The sequence below is a fragment of the Maniola jurtina genome, chromosome 13 (genome assembly GCF_905333055.1).
Source record: "Maniola jurtina chromosome 13, ilManJurt1.1, whole genome shotgun sequence".
NCBI classification, from domain to species: Eukaryota; Metazoa; Arthropoda; class Insecta; order Lepidoptera; family Nymphalidae; genus Maniola; species Maniola jurtina.
This window is the reverse complement of record NC_060041.1, coordinates 178548-200039: the sequence shown is the minus strand read 5'-3', so window position 1 is coordinate 200039 and position 21492 is coordinate 178548. Positions and strand designations below refer to the sequence as shown.

The 21492-nt window shown below is 43.5% G+C and overlaps 2 protein-coding genes and 1 long non-coding RNA gene across 4 annotated transcripts; 2 read left to right on the top strand and 1 right to left on the bottom strand.

The window, feature by feature from the left end:
• The first annotated feature begins 1650 nt into the window (after nucleotides 1–1650).
• Nucleotides 1651–6784, top strand: LOC123871142 (transmembrane protease serine 9-like). Its single transcript, XM_045914754.1, has 8 exons — nucleotides 1651–1985; nucleotides 2432–2594; nucleotides 2839–3008; nucleotides 3435–3536; nucleotides 4224–4366; nucleotides 5576–5690; nucleotides 5827–6264; nucleotides 6370–6784. Exons 1-8 carry the CDS (start codon nucleotides 1907–1909, stop codon nucleotides 6696–6698), a joined length of 1539 nt encoding a protein of 512 aa, XP_045770710.1. The 5' UTR covers nucleotides 1651–1906; the 3' UTR covers nucleotides 6699–6784.
• LOC123871146 lies at nucleotides 5298–20913 on the bottom strand. Its single transcript, XR_006797223.1, has 3 exons — nucleotides 20787–20913; nucleotides 14486–14491; nucleotides 5298–5308 (listed from the first exon to the last, which is right to left on the bottom strand). It is a non-coding gene; the product is annotated as an uncharacterized LOC123871146 (long non-coding RNA).
• On the top strand, nucleotides 7302–20791 carry LOC123871138 (LIM domain kinase 1). Of its 2 annotated transcripts, XM_045914749.1 has the most exons (16): nucleotides 7302–7415; nucleotides 8135–8225; nucleotides 10417–10531; nucleotides 10996–11126; nucleotides 11296–11424; nucleotides 12635–12721; nucleotides 13773–13902; nucleotides 14344–14672; nucleotides 15175–15286; nucleotides 15886–16140; nucleotides 16414–16551; nucleotides 17282–17482; nucleotides 17646–17800; nucleotides 17889–18153; nucleotides 18362–18595; nucleotides 18689–20791. In XM_045914749.1, exons 1-16 carry the CDS (start codon nucleotides 7394–7396, stop codon nucleotides 19793–19795), a joined length of 3501 nt encoding a protein of 1166 aa, XP_045770705.1. In that variant the 5' UTR covers nucleotides 7302–7393; the 3' UTR covers nucleotides 19796–20791. The 2 variants fall into 2 exon arrangements, with proteins under 2 accessions (XP_045770705.1, XP_045770706.1); XM_045914750.1 differs by lacking the exon at nucleotides 12635–12721.
• Nucleotides 20914–21492: the final 579 nt, after the last annotated feature.

Here is a 21492-nt window from a genome sequence, read left to right as displayed (position 1 = left end):
CTTTGCTCAGACTTAAGACACTGTTAAAACGAGACAGCGTTATACCACTGGCGTTGATCTGTCTCGTTTTAACTGAAACTTAAGTCTAAGTGAAGTCAAATTGCGGTCTATAGATTTCAACATTAAAATACGCGACCACAATGCAATTCGACTGCCCCTGCAGAGTGGGTAGACGTGCCTAGTGATCTAGTGATCGACAACAATGCACTAACCACATTTAAGGCCTATAAGGATGTACCATGAATGTTCATGAACAAAATATTCCGCGTTCATGCCACGTAGCAATGCTATGCCGTTCTTCATCAAATAAATTTTTAAATTGAGGTGTCGCTGTCCGCCATTTTGTACACCTGTCCGTTAATGTTCCAACAGCGAATTAGCTACCGATGCATATCACCCATCGTTTATCAGCTTGAGATGGTAATCACGGCTTACCGTGGGTAAATTCCAACATTTTATTGATTCTTCCCAATCTACACAAATCTGACAATATTTTTACACATAAAACTATAATTTTATCGTTGATATTGTTGTCCGATACGATTCCCAGATACGTATTCTCGTATATTAGAACCCGGCTACGGAATGCTTTTGATTTTATTTTAGCACGACGTGTATGTACGTACGTAGGTACGTATGACCTCATAACTCTCAAACCGTAGATTGCATTTTAAGAAATAAATGAAAAAAGAGTTGGTTTCGGCGTATCATAATAACGTCATCATGAATCTTACATGGCGGACTTAACTAAAGACATATGAATTGCGTTTTGTATGAAATAAGTATACTTACCTAAGTATACCTAGATATTACTCATAATTTATAGATTCTGAAAATGCCCATGCCTGGTGGTATGTACCTACATTTCCTTTGAATACTTTTTGTATTAAAATATATCTACTATCCAAAGTAAGTATATTGGTTGTAATTTGGTACATTGAAAAATATCCTAACTATTCCCCATTTCGATGGCGCCTGAGCATATGTCCAGGGCACTGATTTCACTCGGGCGCTACATGATCCGTCCCTGCTAATTACCTACACCTTTAGATTGACATCTATAAATCAAAATCGGTAGCATGGACGTGGAGTAATAACAATATGGAGGATTAACTCAGTTCATTAGAACCTTATCAAAATCTGCCCGATACAGTTGTAATTACCGCGATCGGAGGCGGATAGCGGGAGTCGACGAGATTCAACTTATCGGAAGGTGTCTTTATTGCGGACGGCAGTTCGTGTGGCAGTGTGAGGAACCATGTTGAGGAGTGTAGGGCTCTGTGTGCTCGCGGTGGCGATGAGCCAGGTGGTAAGTGTGGAACTTGTAACTTTTCTTGCTTGCAACATAACTAACTTTGGCTGAAAAGTTCTATGGAGGAACATGTTGCCTAGTTTATCATCATCATTATCAACCCATTGCCGCCTCACTTCGGAGCACGGGTAAGAACAGTTTACCACGCTAGCCAAGTAGGTATACATTGGCAGACGTCACCCACCTTTGAGAATATTATGGAGAACTCTCAAGCAAGCAGGTTTCCTCACGATGTTTTCCTTCATCGTCAGTTAGAGGTGCGTGCCCGGCATCGGACCCGTGACCTCCCGAATAGGAGGTGGACGTCTTACTCACTGTCACTAGGCTATCACGGTCTCGTTACAGCAGCTCGCTGGGTGATGATTTTGCAGATCTTATTTGGCCTTTTACACTCTTCCATGCCTCGAAGAGCAAGTAATGAAGTATCCCGGCCGCGGCAGTCCCAGTTATTATCACTGACATGATAATGATACCTAATTGAACCAAAGAGATGAAATCCATCAGTCGAATCACGAGTCACGATTTTGTTTGGGTACAATTATTAATCTACTTTTCACTTTGAGTGAATATTGATTTTAACTGCTAAAATGTGAAATGTTTCCTTTTTTGTTGCAGGTGGCAGGGAGTGATTATTATTACCCTGTGGATTTTGCAGAAAATATTTATAACCCAGGTATGTGCACAATTGTAAAGCCTAGAACATGCTTTAAATAGTTATCAGTTGGTAGGTAAAGTTGGATAAAAATAACATATAGCTACAGACTAGTAGTAGGTACCTACCTACCCATAAGTTACCTAAAATTATTAAATGTACGCTAATCGTGAATTTGCTTCTCCTTCTTCCTTTCTCATCCCTGATGCAAGCCTACTTCCACGTTCAACTCCTCCGTAACGCCAGCTTCTGACCGGACCCTTTTGCTCACTTGTCTTTACATCGCTTTACAAGCCTTTCATACTTCTCAGGCAATCTGTTTACTTTCATAGCCTACCGGCTACCACAAAACTTCTACTACCTACTAGGTATATACTAATCATGAATTTGCACAATAGGAATTCCTTACCTCCTTAAAAAAATTGGCGATTCGAAGAAATGGTAGATAACGTGAAGTTTTTTCGCAGAGGCGTGGCAAGGCCGCATCGTGTCGGGCTGGGAGGCGCGCCCCGGCCAGCACCCGCACCAGGTGTCGCTGCGCATGATCACGCTCCTCGGCTCCGTGAGCAGCTGCGGCGGCAGCGTCGTGGCGCGCGAGTGGGTCATCACGTCGGCGCACTGCACCGCCACGTAAGCTCTGCAGCCCTAGTACCTACTCTCCGTTTCAGGTCACAAGATCTGACCTTACCTGGCTTATCGATTTATTTGTTAGTATGCTCGCCTCGCTTGTAGTAGTTAGCGTATGATAATGCGGGACTGGTCGTTAGTCAGTCAACCTTTCGTTTCCCGCGCATGGAATACCTACTTTAAATAAAAAGCGGCTCTTGTTACTCGGCAAAAAAGTGCAACTCAGAATAGTTCCGGTGTTCTGCAGGCGAATCACGATAGTGGTCCGCGCGGGAGTGACCTCGCTGACTCGGCCCGAGTTCATCGTGGAGTCGACGCTGTACTACAACTACCCCACCTACGACTCCAGCCGGCCGGGCGTGGTGCAGCCCGACGACATCGCGCTGGTCAAACTGCCGACGAAGCTGGACTATAGCAGTATGTCCTCTTACAAGTATCCAGGAACATTTTACTTCTATCTTCTACGTGCTAAATTCAGGCTGCCAACAAGGCTGTAGTACAGCAGTCCATATCATCTTGTTGAAGCAGATCTTAAAAGAGTGGGACTCTCATGGAGCCATGGCGTCGACTACCACGTAGGTGGTCTACGGCTTCTCGCTCTCTCACCCTCTGTATTGCTGTAGAATGTTGTCTCCACGCCGAATTATAAATACGTCTGTACAAAACCTCTCTACAGTAATTCCTTAGCATTGCCAATAAATGTAGTGCTATTATCACACTTCAGTGCATATGAGAATCAATGTTCAACCGCAATTCCTAAAGCCCATTTTTCACTTTTTTGAACGATATTGAGGCGCCCGTAAAAGATGGATATCTTAATGATCTTACAAAATTGTGTTTCAGGAAATCTTCAACCCATTCGCATCCAATCCTCAGCAGATGCTCACAGGAACTATGAGGACCTGGTTGTCTACGCGAGTGGTTTCGGCCGGACTTGGACCAACGGTAAATGCGCTTCGTCTGAAATATTAGTAGTCATTTGAAAGTATTGTAGTGTTGAAAATTGAAATAAAGGCGTGCGTCTTATTTCGTGCAAGTGTTTTGTGGAAGGGATACAAGATAGCGAGGATAACGACGGAAAAAGGGATAGAGAAAAAGAGACAAATGCTTTCAAAAGTCATATAATACATCCTAGCCAAATGGCAAGTGAAACAAAAACATAGACATTAGGTAGTTGTTGGCGGTTGGCGTCGTATACAAATTTTTCCAGTAACTATGCTACTTGGCCAAATTTCTAGATAAAATTCACAACAAGAATACCAAAACCATAGAAGAATGAAACTAACCACCATAAGCTAAATAATTACAAAGCTGAATTGGCAGTGGACAAGTCATGATTGACGCAGTAACAATGGCTTCTGGGGCATATCCTAGAATAAGAACGCATAATACTTCTCCTAGCCATTTAATCATAAGGTTAGGAGTGTTTTCTGAAAACTCCATGTCGGAGGTGAGGAATTGACTTGATGTGAAAGGTTATATCATCTCACTACTATTTACTTTTTAAATTCAATATTTGCATTCAAAAAATGTACATGAGTGTCTACCAATTTAGAATAAGATATTTTGACTTGTCATGAGAACACATAGGGCCTAGGGCTCCTACAATGATTTTATCATTTTGTTTGTCAGGGGCAACGACGGAGGTTTTGCGCTGGACGTACCTGCGCGCGGTGTCCAACCCGACGTGCGCACAATTGTTCGGCTCGAGCATCATCACTGCCAACACTTTATGCGCACGATACTATAACGTCACTTCTCAATCTGTGTGCCAGGTGGGTATACACAAGCCAATGTTATCATCATTGTTATCAACTGCTGGACATAGAGGTGTCTTGTAGAGACTTCCACACACCACGCTCTTGCGCCGCTTGAGACCAGCGGCCCCTTGCGATTCGTTTGTCCAACTAAGTACTAGGGATCTTCAAACGCTGCGCGTTCCGGTGCGAGGTACCTTGAGACTCCAACACTTATCGTTTTTTAATATTACCCCTCCAACAATTTAAAAAGAATCTTTTTACATGGCTAATAGATAAATGTTTTTACTCGATAAATGAAATGTTGGCACATTAGATTAGACTATTTAATTATAACTATAATTGATTTGTAAAATAATAATTCCTATTACACTAAAAATATTGACATCAAAATAATATATACTGTATATAGAATTAAAGTTGATTAGAGTAGGTACATATTAAAAATAATTTTGAATCTATTAATGTTGAATGAATTTGTAATAAGTAATAATAATTAGAATATTATATATTTATAATGGTATGTCAAGATTGTATTCATGACTATGTTATTGTATTATTGCATACCGAAAGGTAGAATTTGGAGCACCTAACAATAATAGTTTTAAGATCTGTAAACTAACCCAAATTCGCAATAAAGATTATTGAATTGAATTGAATTGAATTGAAGGTTTCGTACCTCAAAAGAACCCTCATAGGATCACTTTGTTGTCTGTCTGTCTGTCCGTCTATCGTGTCTGTCAAGAAAACCTATAGGTTACTTAGTTACCGTTCACCTAGAATCATGAAATCTGGCAGGTAGGTAGGTCTTATAGCACAAGTAAAGGAAAAAATCCGAGAACCGTGAATTTGTGGTTACATCACAAAAAACTATTAAAATGTGTTTTAATTTTCAAAGTCAGATAACTATACCAAGTGGGGTATCATACGAAAGGACTTAATACCTGTACAATGTACATTCTAAAACAGATTTTTATTTATTTTTCTGCATGTTAATTTTTGATTTAATGTGCAAAATGTCGAAAAAAAGCGCGAGCCTTACTTGCACTATGTGCCCTGCCCATTGGCACTTCAGCTTCGCAACCCGTTTGGGTTGGTTACTCTGATCCGATTCTCCTACGGATCTCCTCATTTCTGATTTAATCACGTAGAGAAACTTCAAGCTTGAGCTTTCTAATGAGGTCCACAGTTAGCGGCTAACGTTATGCGTGTATCTGTTTTGTGCAGGGTGACAGCGGTGGTCCGCTGGTGCACGTGGACGCACGAGGAGTGCCGATCCTCGTCGGAGTGAGCTCCTTCGTGGCCGGCGACCCCTTCGGCTGCCACTCCGGCCTGCCCTCCGGTAATAATCTTTTCTTTTTATTATTATTTTATTCATAAGATTAGATAAGCTGCTGGGAATTTCAGAAAATTAATCAGTTTATTCTTTTATACTTATGATAATAGATATAGATTATTATATGTTTTGCAATTTGCAGGTTTCGCCCGTCCCGGACCCTTCCACAGCTGGTACAAGGAAGTTACTGAAATTGATTTTGAAAACTTAGAAGAGGACACTACAACTTCTACAACTACAGTTGCCCCGACCACAGTAACTTTCCCTACCGTAACTATCCCTACAGTAACCACCCCTAATATAACCGTTCCTACAGTAACCGTTCCCACTGTAACCACTCCTAATATAACTGTTCCCACAGTAACTGTGCCTACTATAACAACCCCTAATATAACTGTTCCCACAGTAACTATCCCTACTATGACAACCCCTAATATAACTTTTTCTACAGTAACCGTTCCTACTATAACCACCCCTAATATAACTGTTCCCACAGTAACTGTCCCTACTATGACAACCCCTAATATAACTTTTTCTACAGTAACTGTTCCTACTATAACCACCCCTAATACAACTATTCCCACAGTAACTGTCCCTACTTTAACAACTTCCAATATGACATTCTCTACAGTGACTGTTCCTACTATAACCACCCCTAATACAACTGTTCCCACAGTAACTGTACCTACTCTAACAACCCCCAATATAACTTTCTCTACAGTAACTGTTCCAACTTTGACAACCTCTAATTCCACTTTCCCTAACGTAACTATTTCTACTATGACTACACCATATTATACAATTACCCCTAATTCCACTTTCACTACCCCTAATATTACTGTCTCTACTACTCCTACTCCACCTACCACTACCCCAACTCCGGAGGGTGATGATGACGAAGATGACCCGGAGCTCTCAGAACTGCTCAAGAGGCTAGAAGTGAAAGTTGGAGTCGTGGTCAGACTGACTAAACGTGGAAGGAATAATAATAATAAGGAAGTGCTTGTAGAATAATACCTACATGCAGGTACCGATATACCTACAATAACCTAACTAGTACCTGTAATAAATTGTATCATGAATCATGATTCATGGCTGTAACAAAGTTTAAAAGAATAAACAGTATTTTATATAAAACACATTTTTTCTAAAAGCCTATAATTCTGGACCTCTTTATCATTTGAAATAAAGAATATTCATAGATCCAAAATTCCTAACCCCGCATAGAAACCTAATAATTCATACTCGTATTACAATAATTAATGCGAAAGAGTGTCTTTTTGTCTACTAGCTTGTAACGTAACGGTCTACCTATCCGATTTTTATGAAATACCTACAGAGATAGTTTATAAAAGGGCATCGGCTGCTTTGTATCCCGGAAAATCAAAGTTCCCAGGATATTTAAAAAACTAAACTTGCGTGGCGAAGTCTCGGTCTTCAACTAATAAAGGCTAGATTTAGATAGCAATAACAATAACTGTTAGTATAGTTTTGAGATCAAAGATAAAACAAAAAGTCTGTACTATAATCTATGATTTTTTTATCTGTGTTCATTAGTCATATTTTATGACATTACTAAGTGATGTCATTGTCAAATCAAAATTCAAATGTCAAGTCAATGTGAACTTGGGAATTATGGTAGACTCATTTCTTAAACATTCCACGATTTTTGTATTATTTTCCTGATAAAAGTGCATTTTTGCAATGAAATGGAGAGCCAGAATCCAAGAGGTAAGCATTCTTCATTAATGCCCGCTTTTACTCGGCGTGTTTCACATATACGTAGTAATTTTAGTGTGTTTTTGTCATTGAGTTATTATGAGTGGGCGAAACTTGTTTTTTTATTAAATATCTTTTGTTTGTCGGGTTTATCTTTCTCGAGTGCATGTAAAGAATCAAGAATATATTTCATAAAATAGTTTAATGTCACCTATAATTAATTAAACACTTAAAAACGCTTAAACTTTGATGGATTAAAAATCTATACTTCCGCATAATTACAATAGCTATAAATTCCTATTAGATTATTACGCACGATATAAAGTGCACTAGCAGCCTCACTTGGAGTTTATGGGTAGCTTAATGACTTAATTGTATTAGTTTATTATGACTTTGGTCATCTTAGTTCATCTTTTTTTCGTTTAATATGATTTTATTATAATAATCTGTTTTGTTGGTTGATAAGTACAACAACAATCATTTAAAATTATTTGGTCTTCTTGAATTTTTATACTTACTTTACATTTATAATAAGTAGATAAGTTAAAAACATATCCAAATTGAAGGCTTAAAACTAAATGCTCGGATGCTCGGGTCAGTTTGTAGAGTACTATCTCTTCTACTCTCGTGCCTTCTTATCTTCTGTCTTACTCATAGCGGAGCATGAATCAAATACCTCTGCTGCCATATGTGACATGTTCAAATGTCACTGTGAAATGTTCTGTTTGCAGAAAGTGTGAGTTGTGCGAGTTGCCTGAATGACATTGGTGATGAGGACTATGTGTCTGCACTTGCCCAAGACTGGCACAAGGACTGCTTCAGGTAACACTTGAGTATCCAGCACAAGTTAGGCCTTGACTGTGCTCTCATCTGATGCTTCCTTAGGCATCATCATCATTGACCCATCGCTGACTCACTACTGAGCACGGCTCACCACACTGGCTACCTCTGACAATATTAATTTTTTTTGTGCTGTAATCACAAATCCACGGTTTTCGGATTTTTTTCTTTACTTGTGCTATAAGATTTACCTATCTGCCAAATTTCATGATTCTAGGTCAACTGAAAGTACCTTATGGGTTTTCTTGACAGACACGACAGACAGACAGCCAGATAGACAGACAACAAAGTGATTCTATAAGGGTTCTGTTTTTCCTTTTAAGGTACGAATCCCTAAAAATGAGCTATACATTGTAATAGAAATTTTCGCAAATTACGATGCCTATTGAAATGTACAGAATGCTGAAGGAATTCTGAGAGAAGACGTGCGCAGTAGTCTGAAGTGAGCCAGAAATTAAATGATGATGATGATGATGATGTTAGAATTTTATAACAGCTTCAACAGCTTTCGAGAAAACTTCGACTCGTTCTCTCATGTCCCAGCCACAGCCACCAACACGATGTTCAACGGTGTTTCCTGTTAAACCCGAAAGAACTTGTAAAAGTCTAATTGAATAAAAATATTTTGAATTTGAAAAGTAGATGTAGTCACGATAACCGTACGACGGCACAATGCCGTTTGGCATTAGACGTTCAAGTGTGGCCACTCAGTTTAAATGCGTTGATTATCGCGATAATTATGGCGTTGTTGGGCATTGCCGTTAATCTTAACAGGGCTCTCTCCGTAGAGAGGGCTCGGACATATTCTAGAAACTAATATCAGTGCCTGTGGTATTTTAGATTTTTCTAAAAATATGTAGTTTTAAAGCAGGGGCTCAAAGATTTATATGTGAATTTTTAAGACCGCGTAACTTTGAAACCGAATATTTTAACGGAAATCTGGAAAACCACAGGCATAGATATTAGTTCCCAGAACGTTTCTACAAAATTCCATTGAGTATGATTGGTTAGTATTCTAATGAGAGACGAACTACGTTTGTATGAAGCGAGTGACGGAGAGACTCCTCTTAATGTAGCCGCAACATCAGCTGTACCTAATGTGCGACTAGCATTACAAGAAGGAAGACAAAATATATCCTTGTTCCCTTATTTTTATTGCATACTTATTTCCATGGAATACATACTATTAGGATGTTCTCAGGTCATCGACCTTTTCCGACCTAAATCCTTTCCTCCCGCAAAGTCTAGGCTTACGCAACTTATGGGGACAATGGACTGAGCCTCCATTACGCATCTTATTGAGTTTTATGTACAGAACTTTTGGAACGGACATCCCAAATAAGCGAGGATTTTTTTATATCCGGACTAGCTAAATCGCGCCGGGTTCGTTCGGGTGAAATGGCTGAAATTATTTTCTTAAGGGGCATGAGACGGGTCCAGTTTACGCTTTGCCATAAAACTATTGGCTTCATAGCAAACTTTACTTAATAATATTTCCAAATGTCTTTAGTTTGTTAAAATATGTTAATTAATTTGCAAAAAATTAGCGTTGTTTTTCGCGTCACATCACGCATCACGTTAGACTCGGAGCGACCATGGAGATCACCCTTAGGCTGTATGTTGATAAGTTGCATTCATCAGGAGGGAGCGACGTTTCATGTGCATTGCTGTACTTGGCTGTCCTTACTATTTTCAGCGCTTCATACAGAAATGCAAAATGATGTTAAGAACAACTGTGTAGTATAAGTAGGTACCTATTCCTACATGTATGGACGCGTCACGCGAATGTCTGGCGCTGTGGAATGACGTCATGCGCGTTTTTCCTCGAACGTGGCAATATATCACTACCTAAAGAAAAAGTAAGGGGAAAACCACATGAAATGAGATGAGTGTGAACATGTGTTTTCGTGAACATGTGTTTGACAATTAATTGAATAATAGCTTCACTCATTCATTGGTGAAACATGGGTAAAGCAGACAAATAGTACCTAACGTACCCTCACTAGCTGGCGACCGCGACTTCTGTGAATGTGTGCGTAGCGCGCGCTCGCGAGCGACTGATTGGTCCGCCAGGCACGCACACTTATGCGACATGCTATTGTATACGACGTCCAAGTAAAGTTCACTTGCGCTCGTAATTGCAAGAAGTATAGGTACAAAATGATGTTACCAGGTGTTCGGATTGCGACGCGCAGCTGACGACGTGGTACTTCGAGAAGGATGGCATGCTGTTCTGCCAGGCGGACTACTGGGCGCGCTTCGGCGAGAACTGCCAGCAGTGTCGACAGGTGGGTTCTGATCTGATGTCACAGGGCTTTCCCTTTCCTTTTCCCCCATGTAGTGGATTTTTCTCTAGCCTAGCATCATCATAATATTGTGAATAGTTCAGAACTTGATTACATTCATACTTACAGATAGATCAGTTCCGATTTTTTTCTGGAAACCATGCTTTGCGTGAAAAACGGTGATTGTTTATTTAAGACGTCGCCATTCTATTCGAAAGGTCAGAGGTCCGGGTACGCAATTCTAAGTTTTCAAAGTTATTTTAACGGTGAAGGAAAAAAACGTCGTGAGGAACTCTGCATACTATGCGGACTATGGCCTAAACTCTTCTCATTCTCAGAGGAGACTTGTGCTCAATTGTGAGCCGGCGTTGGGTTGGCCACGATGATGAAAAATTCTGTATCCTGTACTACTATTGTACAAGGAGAGGTGTGGTGTGGGACGTGGCTACAAGAGGTAGTGTTCGCAGGTGATAACGGGCCCGGTGATGGCGGCGGGCGAGCACCGCTTCCATCCCGAGTGCTTCGCGTGCACGGCGTGCGGCGCGCACCTCGAGGACACGGAGCCCTACGCGCTGCTGGACCGCGCGCAGTTGTACTGGTAAGCCTTACCATCATTATCAGCCGATAGACGTCCACAGCTGGACATAGGTCTCTTGTAGGAACCTCCACACGTCACAAACTGGCACCGTCGCCATCCAGCGGCTCCCGTAGACTCGTTTGATGCCCATCCACGTGGGGTGTGTTAAAAAAGTATATTTGCTCCACAGCGGTGCGTGCTATGAGAGTGGCGGCGTGGGGCGCACGCAGCGCGACGCGCACGCCATCCGCGTGCTGCGCGCGCCCGCGCACGCGCTGCGCCTCGCACCCGCGCACTGCGGCGCGCTGCTCGTGCACCAGTAAGTTGACTGCATATTCATAGAGCATATAAATAAATAAATCTTTATTATCTTAGCAGAACATTATTTACAGACTTTGGTGTGAGGCCCTGCCTCCTGATGAAGTGAAAACTGTGTTTCAGGAGGCAGTGTCTTCCCATAATACAGTGTACAGCACAATATAATATAACCACTTATAATAATTAAATTAAATTAAAATTTAAAACACGTGCGTACTTAATATTTAAAGATATACTTAATATTTAAAGATAGATAGTTAGAATTCTATATAACATTGAATGTATAACATTTTAGATCACCAGTTACCAGATATCATTCCTCAAGGTTTCGCTTGTTAGTGTTAGTAAAACGCAACAATATCCTCAATATAGTTCTTAATTCATTGATTTTACTATTGCATCGAAAAAGTGTATCATTTTATTGCAGTAAATGTATAGTGACCCTCCCCGACTTCGCACGGGCACCTTATTACAATTTTCATAGGGATCTCTATTTTGAAATATAGGTAGCCTGTTACTCAGGTATAAAATTGCTTTCTACTGGTGAAAAAATTTTCAAAATCGGTTCAGTAGTTTCAGAGTTAACCCCCTACAAACAAACTTACAAACTTTACCTCTTTATAATATTAGATAACATTACATAATTTTTCGCTAATGCTAAACAAATACTTAATTTTAACTATTAACCTTATTATCTGCATGAATTTACATGATACTTTCATATTATAGAAGTGCAGCTTATTACTACGTTAAGATTAAAATTAATAATTAATATAATATCCATACTAACATTATTATTAATGCGAAAGTCTGTCGGATTTTGACGAAATTTGGTTCAAATATCTAGAAAAGCGAGCTCCAATTTAGACCTCATGATGGCTTTCCTTAAGGCATGTCTTCAAGCGCAAGCCTTCTTTCTTCTTATCTGGGCCGGTTTCCGTACTTAATTGTCTACACTGCGTGCAAGCGCAAGTCTGTCTTGTTATAATAAAAAAGCTTGTATCTTGCAGATAAACTGTTTTTTACACTGAAAAATCAAAGAGTTTCCACAGGATTTTTAATAACCAAAATCTACGCGGACGAAGTCGCGTACAATATTTAGTAAATTAATAATAATTATAGTCTACGGTTAGGGAATACCGTGCTAGTTTGTAGCAGACAATGGCTAACAATTCATAACTAACTACTCGATGTAACTCCCGCGTGCTCAGCGGGCGCTGCGCGGACAAAGTGCGCGGCGTGGCGCGCGCGCTGCTGCGAGCCGCCCTGCGCGCCTGCCTTCGCCTCGTCTGCCATAGGTGTGGAACCCTCACTACCACCACACTTGCTACTGCACTAACTTGCATTTTTACCCCTGCCTTATTTAAATCTCATATCGCCATAATCCATAAATGTATATGTATGTGTATTGTGTATGTATAGTAAAGATGGATCGAGCGCTCCTAATACCTACTTGAATCAAATACTAGCGCTTCGAAAAACAAATTAGAGCAAGAGGTCGGACTGTAGTGAGATAGCGATAAGTAGGTATTAATGCCCTTACTTCATCCTTATTTCATTTAATAATAATTTATTGCCATGCATGACAAAAAAGTAGTCTTCTAGGGTTACTATAAGATTTTATATCTCGGTAAAGTTATAAATCCAAGTGTTGACTTATTTTAACGTAAAACTAAAATAACCAGTTCAGTGGCCAATCTACAGCCAGCACTCCAAGCGGAAATCGTGCGAAATAAAAATCGGTAGTATTTAATGCATGACTGTAAATGGAGGACCTTTAGATCTATTTTACTACGAGTTATTGTTTGGATCCATCAAACTCTATGAACGGGTGTGCAATATGCAAAATGTCATACCAGTCCTACTTACTTCTCATGTGGAGCAATGTTTTTGTTTCATTTGTATGTATGTGTGGCCGTCAGCCAGTCATACGAGCACTTGCTGAATCCTGCACATCCTTCGTCGATAGTGAACTTATATTATTTCACGTTGTTTTTCATGGCATGTTTGAAGGTTTGATATTATATGTGGTTTGTTTCTTATCACCAATTTTGAAATGGTTTGGAAGTATTTTGTTTTTTGTTTGCGTTTTCATACTCATACTCGATGCTAGTTACAGTAGGATTCAATGTTATTGACGGCTGAGAAGTTAGGCACAAGTTGCGTCGCGATGGCATAGTATTTTGGGTATCAGCGGAAGGGATGAAAGAACAGAGCAGTAAGTATATCCACTCGCCAGCCGTCTGCAACCCGGTACCTTCTGCGTCTATCGTAGCTCGCTTCTCGGCCGACAAAAATAATGAATTGAAATGTTCGTGTGACGAGCTAAGAGGAGCGGGAATGTTTCAGCATCGACTCTCGCTGCGGGCTGCTGACGTTGCACATCGGCGACAAGGTGCTGGAAGTGAACGGCGCGCCCGTCGCCAACAGACCGCTGGCGGAGATAGAGCGGGTGCTGGCCAGGCCCGAGATCATACAGGTACCGGCTGATATTGGCGTGGATTTAGGGTTTTAAAAATCTCATGGAAACTCTTTGATTTTTGAGACAAAAAGTAACCAATGCCACTCTCCAGGTCTACCAACCGACAATGTAATAAACACTTTGGTATTCATATGATTAGTGGATACACGCGACAGCATTGACTGGATTAAGCTGGGTTCCGTGGTGCAATGAACGCAAGCGTATAAACGCAATGTCAGAATAAAGTCACATGATCACACTAATAGTATAGTGTGCTGAGTTGTTTGGTGCTCAAAGAGTCGTACTGACACTACGCTAACTTATGCAGCGTGAAAACGTTGCGTTTAGGCGTGCTAAACAACTTACCTTTAATTTTTTTTATCTTTGATAAACACAGTCTGCGTATTTAGACAGTTTTTGTAGATATTTATAATTATTCTATTACCGTTTACTTTCTAGTTAACGATAGAACACAATCCAGATACAATAAATGCTAAGCGAGGCACTTCAGACCCCCAAACACAATCCGAAGACGAGAGGCTCAAAAACGAGCCCAAGTCCCCTGTGGAGAGAAAAATCCTCAAAGATGACTCGAAAAAACACATTCCTAATACACATTCCAATGAGGAGAGGAGCCCGGAGGAGCTAGTCGTGAGGAAGGAGAGATTGTTCAAGAGGAAAGGAGAGGACGGCGGGAAGACGCGGGTCATCAAGAGGCGGCAGGTGCCTTTGTCTCCTCTTTTGGGTGAAAAAGAGAGAAGCAGCAGTATGTCCAAATTGCTGGACGTGTGAGTATGATTTTGATGAATGAATCTATTTAATTCGGTTACATATCTTTTTTCAGTAGTTTCTGATAGTAAAAATTTTAAAACTCGTTTTTCGGTGAAAGTTCCTCGAAATTAAAACTAGGGGTAGGTAAGTACGTAATGCGTATGTTTGTCTTTTCAGAGACCGAAAAACATCGGTAAATAATTATTATTTATTGGACAGTTTGGTAGTCAACTATGCGACCACTGATGTTTAAATGCTAAAAATGGCAATTTTATTTTATTTTATTTTTTTTATTTATTTTTTTAGAATTCTCTGCACTATCATTAAATAATTCATCACACATGATTAATGGAATTGGCTGATGCAGAACATGTCCTGTAACGGACGGCTTAGGCGTTCTGAGTTTGGAATATTCCATTTCGTGCCAAGTGCAGACTCGGGCACAGTCTGGACTGTTGAGCTTAGACGTGACAGTTTGCGTGTGTCCACACTATATCAATGTTTAGTTCGTTGTTCTAGTGTGGACGGAGAAGAGCCTAGCGGAGTCCTGGGAGACCTCAGCAGAGCTCGCTCTTTCCGCGCGGAGCCCGCGCCGGGACAGAAGGTCTTCCGTGCTTCTGACCTTATACAGGTATAATTCAAATTCAAATTCAAAATGTTTTTATTCAATTAGACTTTTACAAGTTCTTTCGAATCGTCAAAAGCATCTACCACTGGTATAGCATATACCCTTCTTTTGAACTCTTGAACTACTATCACTGTATATAAATCCAGTCATTAATGTTGGTTATTATAAAAATCTTTTGATATATTCTGTTTTTTTTTATTTTTTCGCACTTTATAAATCACACTAATATTATAAAGGCGAAAGTTTGTATGTGTGTGTGTGTGTGTGTGTGTGTGTGTGTATGTTTGTTACTCCTTCACGCAAAAACTACTGGACGGATTTGGCTGAAAATCGGAATGGAGATAGATAATATCCTGGATTAGCACATAGGCTACTTTTTATCCCGGAAAACCAAAGAGTTCCCACGGGATTTCGAAAAACCTAAATCCACGCGGGCGAAGTCGCGGGCATCGGCTAGTTTTTAATACAATCAAAAAATGGGAAAATAGCGGGATTTGTTAAGATTAGCAACTTGGATATAAGTTTTATTTACACGGGTAATGGACAACCTTGGTCATAAGTAATAGTGTGTGGAATACCGATTATTGTTGTTCGGGTGTCAGGGCGAGTTGCTGGGCACGGGCTTCTTCGGGCAGGTGTACAAGGTGACGGTGCGCGCCACGGGCGAGGAGATGGTGCTGAAGCAGCTGTACCGCGTGGACGAGGAAGCGCAGCGCAACTTCCTCAAGGAGGTGGCCGTGCTGCGCTCGCTGCGCCACCGCTGCGTGCTGCGCTTCGCGGGCGTGCTGTACCGGGACCGGCGCCTGCATCTCATCACGGAGTACATCGCCGGCGGAACGTTGCACGCGCTGCTACAGGTACTATCTCGCGCAGTTATTGCGCTTCACGAGAAAAACAAATTGTCTACCATGGTCATTGGTCATTCATGATAGTCCGTGGAACACATTTTCAAAGGAGAACACTGGCGTAGTAAAATTTTGCACTAAAATATATCTAATATCAGTGTTTTGATTCCTCAGTTTTTATTTCACTTCAATACAGTATTAGAGAAGTTAGGACTTTTACAGAAATAAACACAGTTGTTGTTGTTGTTCGCGCATCGTTTGTATAGCAGTGAGTGTCGTGTGCAGGACGGGTCGCGCGCGCTGCGCTGGTGCGAGCGCGTGCGGCTGGCGCGGGACGTGGCGGCGGGCGTGGGCTACCTGCACCGCATGAACGTCATCCACCGAGACCTCAACTCGCACAACTGCCTCATCCGACCCGGAGAGGTAACTTATGTATAGCAGTGAGTGTCGTGTGCAGGACGGGTCGCGCGCGCTGCGCTGGTGCGAGCGCGTGCGGCTGGCGCGGGACGTGGCGGCGGGCGTGGGCTACCTGCACCGCATGAACGTCATCCACCGAGACCTCAACTCGCACAACTGCCTCATCCGACCCGGAGAGGTAACTTATGTATAGCAGTGAGTGTCGTGTGCAGGACGGGTCGCGCGCGCTGCGCTGGTGCGAGCGCGTGCGGCTGGCGCGGGACGTGGCGGCGGGCGTGGGCTACCTGCACCGCATGAACGTCATCCACCGAGACCTCAACTCGCACAACTGCCTCATCCGACCCGGAGAGGTAACTTATGTATAGCAGTGAGTGTCGTGTGCAGGACGGGTCGCGCGCGCTGCGCTGGTGCGAGCGCGTGCGGCTGGCGCGGGACGTGGCGGCGGGCGTGGGCTACCTGCACCGCATGAACGTCATCCACCGAGACCTCAACTCGCACAACTGCCTCATCCGACCCGGAGAGGTAACTTATGTATCAATAAAAACATTTTTTATTCAAATAAAGATTTACAAGTACTTGTGAATCGTCGTCAAATGCGTCTATCACTGAATGCCTTTTTTACCGAGAAGAACCTAAAATCCTAAGAATACAATAATATTAGACCATGTATAGAAATATGTAATTGCAGACCCGCATTTTTCGATATGCCCCGTTAACAAAATGAGTATTGGCACAGGAGCTGAGCGTGGTGGTGGCGGACTTCGGGCTGGCGCGCATCGTGCAGCGCACGGCGAGCAGCGCGCCGCCGCACGCGTCGCTGCGCCGCAAGCGGTACACCGTGGTGGGCAACCCCTACTGGATGGCGCCCGAGATGATGAACGGCAAGCTGTACGACGAGAAGGTGGACGTCTTCTCCTTCGGCATCATACTGTGCGAGGTCAGTTCTACTTCACTGAAATCTTTCAGCTTCAGGTACAGAACGCTGCTAATGTGCCCTATAACTAAGCCTCCGCTGTTCGTCTGTCTGTCTGCCTGTCAGCGGGCTGCAGCATGTTGAGATTTTAAGGGAAAGGAAAAGATGATCACTTGGTATCATTCAGATCATCGGTCGCGTGTCCGCGGACCCAGACTTCCTGCCGCGGCGCTCGGACTTCGGCCTGAACGAGCGCGCCTTCCTCGACAAGTTCTGCGCCTCGTGCCCCGAGCCCTTCTACCGCCTCGCCTTCCTCGCCTGCCATCTGGACCCGGACGCCAGGTACTCTCTTACATAGGATGCCGACAAACTGCCAAAAATAACATCTCACTATTCACCTGTAATTTTTTCATACTACGCTAACTTGCAGGCCCCCTTTCGAGGTGATAGAGATTTGGCTGCAGTCCCTCGTGATGCACCTGTCGAGCCCCGGCCCCCTGCCGCCCACGCTGCTGGCCGACATCCTGCAGTACGGCGGCGCCGCCAGCCGCGGACACGCCACGCCCGAGTGCTGCCCGCACGCGGCGGACAACGGCATCTTCTGCGTCAACGACGTGCAGTGCTGCCAGTGCACCGACATCCGCAGGACGAACAGCAGGGCGGGGGGAGACTGGGCCGCGCAGGGCGTCGTCAAGGTAACTGTGGGTTGCGTATCATTCCCGAGGTTTATCATTTTAAAATTCAAAATTCAGAACTTTCTAGTTCCTTTTTCAAAGGAAATAGATTTCATATTTCTGGTCACTCCCAAAAAACTGTGAAGTTCTCTATGTTTAGTCTTTCCTTTAAATCTTTTAATTAAAGCTACTCGTTGGCTATTTTGAAAAGGTTTTTTTTTTGTTGTAGTCTCAGTCGAACGCAACGTTGGAATCCACCACGGTGCTCCGCTCGGACGAGGGCGGGGGCGGCGTAGCGCGGGCGCGGGGAGGCCGCGCGCTCGGCAAGTGCGTGTCGGCGAGCCACCTGGCGCCGCGCCGCGTTACGCTCACGCCCGCGCCACGTCGCCTGTCCAAGAGCACGCACGCGCTCGCGCCCGGCTACATCCTGCGCGCCGACGGCGACGGCATCAACATCACGCGGGTGAGGGTCCACATTACCTACATGAATTCATTTTGCAGAAGTAGAATGCAAAAAATGCTATAAATAACCGCGTCTCAATCGTATGATATCCAGGTGGACGACATCTCGGAGTGGCTGGAGCCGCCCGCGCTCAAGCGCAGCAGCCCCGACTCGCACCTCAACGACCTGCTGGCCGACCACAAGACGCGGCGCGTGCACGACTCGCCCGCGCCGCGCGACCTGCCCGCCTTCCTGCGCAACCAGTCCGTGGACGGGCTGCAGGCCGCCGACGCGCCGCTGCGCCGCGACGACTCCGACTCCTCCTCCGACGACGACGCCGACTGCGGCGCGCAGCTCGCCGGCATGGTGCGGCGCGGCGGACACCTGCTCGCGCAGCGCGCCAGCTACGACCTCGCCGACGTCACGCTCCGCCGCGACGCCGAGCGCGGCGCGGACGACGTCGACTGCAAGCGGTTCAACATCGACTACCACACCCGCTCCCCAGCCGCGCCCGAAGCCGTCGAGAACGTCCCCAAAACGCCCGAACCCAAACCGGAAAAACCCAACTTCTTCGCCAAAAAACTTTTATCCCCCAAACTCAGTCGGCTGTTCAAACCGAACACCGCCGAAGCCTTGCGGAAGTCAGATACGGACGATAAAGGGGATAAATCCAGGAGCAAATTCTTTATTCAACGCCCGACTTCCCCCGGCCTGACTCGCTCCACGTACAGAATTCGACCCGTGAACGACGAGAAGAAACCGAATCTAAACCAAAACGTACTCAAGAGCGACGTGAAACTCGCCAGCATGGGCAAACCGATGACTCCTATATTCAGGCGACACGTGCCCTCCGAAAAGTCCGACTTTGCCGACGTGAGGTTTAGCTACAGAGAACGGAGGTTCGAGCCGAAATCCCAGGACAAGTTCGAAGCGAGGGCGAGGCTCAAGGCGAATCCCATGGGCGCGGTCGAAAAGAAGCTGACGCAGCTCGGTCGCGGCGCGCCCAACAACGCGGCGCTGACCCCAGTGCTGGAGAAAAGGGACAAAATGATCGACAAGGACAAAGAGGAGAAGGGCTTGCCGAAGAAGAGGGAGATAGGCATCTCCCGCAGCAACTATGTGAACATGGCCAACTTGAGGATCAGCAAGGAACTCGGCCAGAGCGGGAGGCGCAAGTCGGGCGCGCGCGATGAAAACTCGCCCGTCGAGAGAGTTATTTAGTTCGCTGTGGTGGAATATATCGCACGGAGGTTACACGCTCACTTAAGCATCAAGCACCGTGATTCTCCACTTCTTTTTAATCTGTTTGATGGTATTCCAGAGTATGGAACTATGGGCTGGATGGTAACAAATTGAGCGTGCAACTACCGTTTTACAATTTGAGTACAATTGGTTTGGACTTGCACCGACGGAACGTAGACTTGCTGCACATTCCAAAAAGTCTGAGCTTCTTTCATTCCAAAATTTAAGCTCGGCGAAAATCAGCTGCAGTCAAATGTTTCAAGTATAGTCCGTACAAAATGAGAACTCGTTCGCCGTTTTAACTATGTATCAGCTGTCATACCAAAAGTACGGTTTATCTTTAAAATAAGTACTAAAATCGTACTTTTGACATGACAGTTGATACATAAAGTTAAATGACGAGTGAGATCTCATTTTGAATGCATTCATTATAAACAATTTTGGATTTCATAACGGAAATGATATCGGGTATGTGTGAAAACGCTTCAGTTCAAAAGCGTAGTATAGTATCGAAAGTTTATACAATTTGCTACTTTTGTCAAATTAACTAATTATTATAGTTCTTGCATGTCACGGGCGCGCGTGGCGCATGCTTGTAGTATCGGTGTAAGTACAGTGAATGTGTGTGTTCGGGTGCGCTTGCTCGCGCCTGATTGGTCGGCCAGGCCGTACACTGACGCAATGCGCTTGTATACGACGTAACCACAAGTGAAGCTTACGCGCGCTCGTGAATCGCAACAACTATACAATATAAAATGTTACATTTTCAAAGTTACAGAAACCTATTCAAAGTGTTATCTATTTAGTGTTTTATGTTGTATACGAGATCGACTGTGCCTTAGCAACATACAACATAGCAGTCTACTGACAGTGATATGTTCATACAAAAGAAATTTTAATTTTAAATCAAATAACTCCCTCCTGCGGTATTTTCACTAGATTACAACATGGGGTTATTCAGGGGGCGGACCAACAAATTCCTGAAAGGCCGGCAACGCATCGGCAGTTCCTCTGGCACTGCAAATGTTCATGGGCGGCGGTAATCACTTAATTTCGGTGACCCGCCTGCACGTTTGTTCGCAATTTTTATTAAAAAATAGACAGCAATTTATATGTAGATAAATGAGGGTCTTATTCTCTACCATCGAAATCGTACTCTATGAAAACGGTTGGTGTCAAATCTGACACCTATTTATACAAGACTGTCAAATTATACATTACAATAATTGCATTTACGATGTGAAAGTGATTCTATTCAAATGCTAAGAGCACTTCTCTTCTACTAGGATTCCAGTGGGGGCGCAACCAGGTCGCGCTGCCAACAAAATGTATACAGTTTGGAGGCTAGTGGTGACACCAGAGCTGTATACATTTAGTTGGTAGCGCAATTGGTTGCGCCACCACAGGTGTCCAAGTGAGACATGCCACTGACAGGCTCAGTGTGACATGTTGTCAAGATGTCACACTTCACTCGCAACTTCACATTGTTTCCGTTTGTTTGTTAGTGAAGTGATCTCATGTCAAACTATGCTGTTAGCATTTGAATAGGGATATATCGGGGAACTAAATGATGATTTCTTTTAAGGGTTTAAAGACAATACCACATTGTGTAGACTATCGATTTGTGACTCTTGCCAAGTACATAATAAGTGATATACAATTGTTGAACTTGTACT